Genomic DNA, 8,283 nt, shown 5'->3' on the forward strand with positions numbered 1-8,283 from the left:
CTATGCATCTGAGAGCTGGACAATGACTAAGGATGACAGAAGAAGAATTGATGCCTTTAAGTTGTGGTGATGGAGAAGAGTCTTGAACAGACCATAGACCACCAAGAAATTCAAGCAGATTTAGAAGAGGCCATGGCACCATGGCTATTTGCTGATGTCAGATCAGAAGAATGTCTATTTGTGCTTCATTGACTAGACAAAGACTTTTGACTGTGTGAATCATAACAAATTGTGGCTGACATTGAGAAGAATAGGATTCCCAGAGCACTTAATTGTGCTCATGTGTAACTTATGCCTGGACCAGGAGGCTATTGTGTGAACAGAGCAAGGGAACACTGCATGGTTTAAAATTAACAAGGGAGTGCATCAGGGTTGTATTCTCTCTCAAAACCTATTCAGTCTTTATGCTGACCAAATTATTTGAGAAGCTGGAATCTATGAAGAGGAATGTGGTATCAGAATTGGAAGGAAACTCATCAGTAACCCGTGTTACAGAGATGACACACCTTGCTTGCTGAAATTAAGGAGAACTTGAAGTACTTGTAGAAGATCAAGAAATGCAGCCTTCAATATGGATTGCACACATCTCAATGTCAAGAAAACAAAGTTTTTTACCACTAGACTGATAGGCAACATCATGAAGAATGGAGAAGAGGGTGAAACTGTCAAAAACTCCATCTTACTTAGATCTACAATTATCACCCTTGGTCAGGAATAAGGAGACACATTGCCCTGGGAAAGTCTGCAGTTAGGGAACTCTCCAATGATGATGTTAGTTTGAGGACTAAGGTGCATCTGATTCAAGACATGGTCTTCCCAATCATTTGCTGTACATCTGAGAGTTGGACAATGAATAAGAATGACAGAAGAATTGACGCCTTTGAGCTGTGGTGTTGGAGAAGAACACTGAACATTCCATGGCCTGCTAGAAGAACAAATAAGCATGTCTTTGAGATGGAGCAGCCTGAGAGTTCTTTGGAGGCAAAGATGATGATGTTTTGCTTCACATACTTCAGGCATGTTTCTAGGAGGGGCTGTTCCTTGGAGAAGGACAAGATGCTTGAAGAGTAGATGATTGACGAAAGAAAGGAAGACTCTCAAACAAGGTGAATTAACATGGTGATTGCAGCAATGGGCTCCAGTGTGTCAGGAAACATGAATATGCCACAGGATAAGATAGGGTTCAAATCTATTGTTCATCGGGTTGCTATGGCTTGTACGCAACTCGATGGCACCTGACAACAACAGATTAAATCGGTATGGAGAAGGGATACAATCCTGACACATATCTTTCTTAGTTTTAAACCACACAGTATTTCCCTGCTCTGTTCATACAATAACCTCCTGGTTAAAATATATGTTTTACTTGAGCAAATTCAAGTGTTCTGGAAGTCCTATTCTTCTCAACATTAGCCATAGTTTGCTATTATCCACAGTCAAATGCCTTTGTATAGTCAATAAAGCACAAACAGACATTTTTCTGATATTCTCTGCTTGCAACCAGGAGGATACCTTTGACACCAGTAATGATATCCCTATGTCTCTTCTAAATCCAGCTTGACTATTTAGTCATTCTCTATGTGTTCTTCTATTTTGAATGATCTTCAATATTATTTTGCTTGCATGGGATAGTAATGATACTATAAAGGCTACATACAAATTCATTCTTATCTTCCCCACCCTAGTTTTTGGTGTAAGATTGGATCCTCTAATTTGGATGAGTGTAGAGTGGAAACAGGTGACAGTTTTATCTGACTACCCTGCCCTATGATTCTAAGTAAAATATCTTTTAGGAGGAAGAATCCCTGCCTGTTGGCAACACCAAATAGATTGCTGAAGAGATCATCGCTAAAGTGTATTTTCTTTCTAGAGCATTCACTTAAGAAAAAGTCTCATTTTACTAGCATTGGTAATTCAAGCAATCACATAGCAAACAACTGTGCATTTTAAATTTAAGCAAATTTTGAGATAGGGAAGTACATTTGTTGTACAATTAGGGCACATTCTCTCAGTATTACCCTGCTCAAGGATACCTCCTAAAGGTAATCAGATATGGAAAGAAAGACATTTAACTCAGACATTTCTGAGCCAATAAAATGACCAATATTATAATCATGCACTTTGTCTTCTCTGTAATGTGTCTACACCTCCACCTTGAGAAGGTTGGTTTTTGTTTGTTTGTTTGTTTGTTTGTTAACATGAAGGCTTTTTATATTTCAAAGTTTAGTCCTCTTCCACTGTAGACAATTGCAAATACCTGTTGGGTGGTCCCTGCAACCTCCATTAAGACTTATGTCATGGGAAGGGTTGCTAAGGAAAGCTAGTAGGTAGTTCCCAAAGACAGTTCTCAGGGTCGATCCAGGGGCTAGCAGAGGGTCTCTGCTGTCTCACCTCACAGTCCCCTCCTCCCACCCCCACGACCTCCTTTCACAAATAGGAAATGGCCCAGCAAAGACAACTCAAGAATTGGAGTTTAAATGCAGCAAGCCTCAGCCTGGCATGAAGGTACAAGGGGAGTAAACACCACTGAAGAGACAGAGCTCTGTTTCCCTGCACCGCCTTATTTTTCCCTTTTCCCTCAACAATGAGAGTTCCTGGCTTTGAAAAGTTAAGCTGGAAAGCTGGCTGAACAGTTACCACCGACTGGCTTTTAAAAGTTCTTCCACTGCTCTACGCAGACTTCCATCGGATTAAGGAAAACACTGCGTGGACCACGTGCAGCAGAGAGGCTACTTAGGAGAACACCACAGCAGAGATGTTTTCACCATACTGCTTGTAGGTGAAGCCGTCATGCATGATGATGGTGGCCCAGGCATCCAGGACGGAGGCGCCGAGGTAAAACAGGGCAGCGGCAGAGTGGTAGGCTGCATCCAGTGACCGAGGCAGTATCCCCGCCGTGGACACCAATCATATACAGGACAAACAGGGTTGTGGTGGCCACGAAGCAGAACACAGACATGAACATCACCCAGCCCTGGACCATCAAGAGGGGCACCAGGGAGGAGGCGACCAGGATCCATACCAGGCCACCGAAGACAAACTCGAGGATGAAGAGCAGGTCGGGGAAGGTGGCAAGCACGGAGAAGCCTCTGGACAGGGTACTGCCCCCACCCCCCCAATACTGCTGCAGGAGCCATGCCTGATTCTGCATGACGAGAAGGTTTTAGACACTTTGGCTGCTCCCTCAGTGGAGCTGATTCACCCATATTTTATTTTTTTTAAATTGGGTACCAATGGCAGAGGGTCAAGGACTGCAGCCTTCAATATGGACTGAGGCTCAATGTCAAGAAGACAAAAATTCTCACCACTGGACCAATCGGTAGCATCAGGATGGATGGTGAAGAGATTGAGATTGTTCACAGCTTCAGTTTGCTCAGCTCCACGGTCAACACTCTTGGCACCAGTAGCCAGGAAATCAAAAAACGTATTGCGATGGGAAAGTCTGCAGTTAGGGATCTCTCTAAAGTACTCAAGAGCAACGGTGTCTCTCTGGAGACTAAGGTGTGCCTGATACAGGCCATGGTTTTTGCAATCACTTGTTATGCATCAGAGAGTTGGACAATGACTGGGAGAATTGACGCCTTTGAGCTGTGGTGCTGGAGAAGAGTACTGAATGTACCATGGACTGCCAAGAAAGCAAATAGATTGATCCTAGAGAGGGTTAAACCAGGCTGCTCCTTGGAGGCAAGGATTCTGGGGCTTCGCCTGACATACTTTGGACATGTTGTAAGGAAAGACAGGTCTTTGGAGAGGGACATCATGCTGGGCAGAGTGGAGGGACAGTGCAGGAGGGGAAGACCCTCTATGAGGTGGATTGATTCAGTGACTGGGGTAATCGGGAAGGGTGTGTCAGAGGCAATGATATTGGCACAGGATAGAGCAGGGTTTAGGGCTGTTGTACATAGGGTCGCTATGAGTCACAAACGACTCGACGGCACATGACAACAACAACAACAACAACCAGTGGCATGGATTTGTCAGACAATTAGCAAGGGTTACTAGTAAAGAATTGTTGGACCTTAAAGGGAAGCAGAGACACAGGACAATCTTGAAGGCAAACATGGGTCTACTTGAACCAACTGAATTCACTCACTCTTCATGATTTATGGAGATCACAGTGGCTTCCGGATATGTATGAAATCTCCTGGCTATCCATTGAAAAAGGGATGTTAGTAAATTGGAAAGCCAGGGAAGCTTGGAGCCAGAGTGCTAAATATCATCATTATGGCCTGAAAAGATGACTAAACTGTCTCAGAAGAATGAAAGCTTCTTGAAGAACAACATCCTATCCTATGACTGAATTCTGTAAAGGTTTACTGAGAGTCAAAGTGAAATAGCCCAACATTTTCCTTGTTGTTTTAGAATATTGTAATTCCAATCTAAAAATATAAAGTGGTGAGGTGGTTTTGTACATTGCAATTGTTTTTGTCCTTTTTTAAAGTTAAGCTTTAATTAAAATGTTTATAGACCTAAGATCTGTGATCAGCTTAGATATGTAATTGAAATGGTAGTGTTTACTGTTGGTTTAATATTTATTTGAAACAAAACCCAATAAGGATTTCAGCATTTGTTCAGACACAAATTTTCAAACAAATTTTAAATAGTTAGAAGGTTCTCGCCCACAGTTGCAATGCTAATTTTAAATAACAAAACATTGGGCTTGGTTGTTTTGTGTTTGTTGGGTTTTTGTGTTTTTGTTTTTGGTTTGTTTTTTTTTTTTTAATTCATTTACATGTTCCTGTAATAGAAATACGACACACAAGTTGGACTGAAAGGTGCACAGCTTTCTGGAGGCCAGAAACAAAGAATAGCTATTGCGAGGGCTCTTCTTCGTAAACCAAAAATTTTATTGTTGGATGAAGCCACATCAGCCCTTGATAACGAGAGTGAAAAGGTAATATCTTCTCCTTTGATCACAGAGCACAGTACCACATATCACAGTGGAATCAAGCCAAGGTTATGTTGGAGAAAGAAAAGCCTGGGGAAAAAACTATGTCACCAGCATTGTACGCGGTTGGTGAAGTGGTAGCAGAGTTGGGATGGAAGGCAGGTCATATTCTGGAAAGGTTTTCCTACTTCATTTCATCTCTGTAACAAAAGGGATTGGGGAATCCTTGAGTGCTGTTACAGTGTAGGAAAATGCCCAAGTAAAATTATTTTTCTATTATACAGTTCTTATTCCAGTGGTACCATATGAATGAATAATGAAATTTATATATATTTGAAAGAGTGGCCTATACTGTAGTCAGTAAAGGCTAGTCATTCTATCTTCTACAGACAATTAGTCTGCTCAATTTATCAATGGCATCATAAATACTGCAAACTCCTTCAGATGTTTAATTTTTATATGCCTTGTTCACTTAGCACTTTCCTGCACATTGTTGTCGTTGCTAAACAAGTGAGAATCATTAAATTTATGGAGTACTTATTATGGGATATCCTTTTTAATTCTTATAACAACCTGATAAATTAGCTTATTTTATTGTTAACATGCCCATTTTACAGATTAGCACACTGAGGTTTAGAAAGGTTGAGTTCCCTAAATCCTGTTAGGTGGGTATCTAACTTAAGAGCCCAGCTCTTAGCCCCCATACAAACTGCTCTTTGTAGTTGAATATCATTCTTACTTCCCAGTGAAAAACTGTACTATAAAAGCAAAGCCCAGGACTATTGAAATCAGACAAATCTGGAATATAATATGGAGTTATCTGTTACTTGCAATGTAGTCCTGGTCAACCAACTTAGATTCTAAGAAACTCAGTTATGCATTAGAAAAAGGCAAAATAACTTCCTCTTATAGGGTTATTGTCGATTTATTGTAGATTTTTAAATAGATAAAATATCCCAAAAATATTTTATCTATTTAACAAAACCTGGTTTTCACTCTCCATTCCAATACCGTCTATCTAGCATTATAATATCTGTATTAACAGAAATGCTATTTAAATTAGAACAAGAGAGGATGAGAAAGAGAGAGATGGAGGAGAGAGTTAAATTATTGCTGTTGTTATGTGCTGTTGAGTCAACTGTGACTCATAGCAACCCTATGTACAACAGCTCTGAACTCTGCTCTATCCTGAACTAAGTTAGACATGCCTATTTAGGTGTGAAAATATTCGGTACTGGCTCTGAATGGGAAGCTTTTTAATTACACATGTACTTATGCATAACCAATTAAGTCCATCTTATTGTCACAGAAGCTTTTCCAATTGAAAATGTTACTTGATGTGTCTATAATTCCTTTTCCCTGATGTCTTTTGAGTAGGGTGAGGATCTCACAATACAGGGCACTTTCCATGGGGATCACTAATAAGACAAAGAACGTTATTAGATTACCTCTATTGCTTTGGCTTAAACAGTTTTTGCATCTGAAGCTGGTGAGCACAACTCTTTCTTTCTTCCAGGTAGTGCAGCATGCCCTGGACAAAGCCAGGAAGGGGAGGACGTGCCTCGTGGTGGCCCACAGACTCTCCACAGTGCAGAACGCAGATGTGATAGTGGTTCTGCATGACGGGAAAATAAAGGAGCAGGGATCTCATCAAGAGCTCCTGAGGAATCGAGACATATACTTTAAATTAGTGAATGCACAGTCAGTGCAGTGATGCGGTTGGAAAGTTAGCACATATTTTGATCCTTGTGTAACGCAAAGGAGGAGTACTTAGTAATTATTTGGCCTGCTTTGAGCACTTGTTATTGCATATATCAATACCTAGAATCATGCTACTCGAGTACAGACAGGTTCTGTTTATACACCATCGTCCCTTCCAATTTTAAAAGGAAACAACAATTTGTTAAGTTCACGTGAGCAAGACAATGCTTGGATGGATCATTTTATTGCAAGGTCCTTGCACATTGCTTGCAGAGTCATTTTCTACCAAGTGGCCTCCTTTTCCCGTGAACTTCTGCTATGAAATTGGCTGTTTTCATCAGGAAAAATTTTCCAGTTAACTAAATTGTTTGCAGCAAGGAAAAAAATAAGATGTACTTAGTTTGTACCATTGGAAGGAGAACAGCTTTGATTTGGAACTCCTAGGACTTTGTAGTATACCTTCAAGTGCTTTCTGCTAATTTCTTTAGACCATAAGAAATTCTCTCATTGCTAAGTAGAACTCCACTCTTTCTCATAACTCTGTTTTATCTCTTTACTGGGATTAGGGGTTATAGTGCTGTGAAATTTCTACCAGAATTAGGTAGCTGTCTTCCTATTTCATCAGTAAATGAACTGTTTGAATAATCCATCCTGACAATCCCATGATTCTAGGCTTCAGATTTGACAGAGCAAAGCAGAGGCTTATCTGTGCATGTTAAACTTAATCTACGTAAAATAAGAGTGCAAAAAAATCGTAATTGCTATTATTCTTCTTCAATGACATAATCTGTTTAAATTTTGTATGTACTTCACTTTGTACAATATATGTATGATTTAAGTTGTGTGTAAATGACAATACTGGCAAACTAAGCCACATCTTGCACTGACTTAAATATGCAATTTGATTTATAGATGTTATCTTTGCTCTTAATTGTAGTTTCTTCCATTTACAATGACACCACATCTAGTTTCTCTAAAGGGCATTCTGCCAATAAGCTTTAATGTAGTTGAACATGATTATTTCTATATTGTGTCACCTTATTAATTCAAATAAAAAATACAAATGAGAGTCATAACCAAATGAATGTTTTTGCCAGAACTTTGCTGTACGACAGATAAGAGCCCTTGGTATTATCTCTTTCTAAAGCAGTGTGAGCAGGAGGAAAAAGATGGTAGGACACTGATACTCTGCAGAGCCTGGGAAGAGAGCCCGTGAGCAGAGCCTGGAAGCTGAACCTGCGAGCAGAGCCTGGGGGCAGAGCCTGTAACTCCTCCCTAGAACAGCAAGTCCCTACAGTGACCACTTATCCCTAGAATCTTGCAACTTCTCTCTCATGCAGAGTCTATACTTGTACATTGTAGTTTGTGCCTCCAGATGTCACTAAAACACTTTCCTTTATAATTAAAAGGTGCACCTAATATTCACTCTCATTTTATTTAGAAAAATGATAAAAGATGCTACACATCCCCTTTATTTTAAAGAAAAGTGGTAAAGGGTTTTAAATTAAGCTACTGTTCCCAGGAGACTAGAAAACTACACTGAGAATTGAGGATGTAAATAGATTGCAAGGACCTGTAGGGTTATCTAGTGATGAAAGTAAGAATAAGTAAAGACCAGCTACTTTTTAGGAATTGGCCCAGTTTGAAAGTCCAGAATTGCTTAGTCATTCTTAAGATGGTCTTAAAATAAATCC

At 40.1% G+C, this 8,283-nt stretch overlaps 1 protein-coding gene and 1 pseudogene across 1 annotated transcript in view; one reads left to right on the top strand and one right to left on the bottom strand.

Annotated features, from left to right (window-relative positions):
* LOC102861656 (multidrug resistance protein 1-like) overlaps window positions 1-6,602 on the top strand; it is a 152,996-nt gene extending 146,394 nt beyond the window's left edge. Inside the window, exons 26-27 of the mRNA XM_006880286.1 lie at window positions 4,748-4,894; window positions 6,405-6,602. Of these exons, the coding sequence (XP_006880348.1) occupies window positions 4,748-4,894; window positions 6,405-6,602 (345 nt within the window). The remainder of the gene's footprint in view (window positions 1-4,747; window positions 4,895-6,404) is intronic.
* LOC102868977 lies at window positions 2,671-3,151 on the bottom strand (annotated as a pseudogene).
* Window positions 6,603-8,283: the final 1,681 nt, after the last annotated feature.

The sequence above is a fragment of the Elephantulus edwardii genome, unplaced genomic scaffold, assembly GCF_000299155.1.
Source record: "Elephantulus edwardii isolate Elephantulus edwardi_28Jun2011 unplaced genomic scaffold, EleEdw1.0 scaffold00007, whole genome shotgun sequence".
Lineage (NCBI taxonomy): Eukaryota > Metazoa > Chordata > Mammalia > Macroscelidea > Macroscelididae > Elephantulus > Elephantulus edwardii.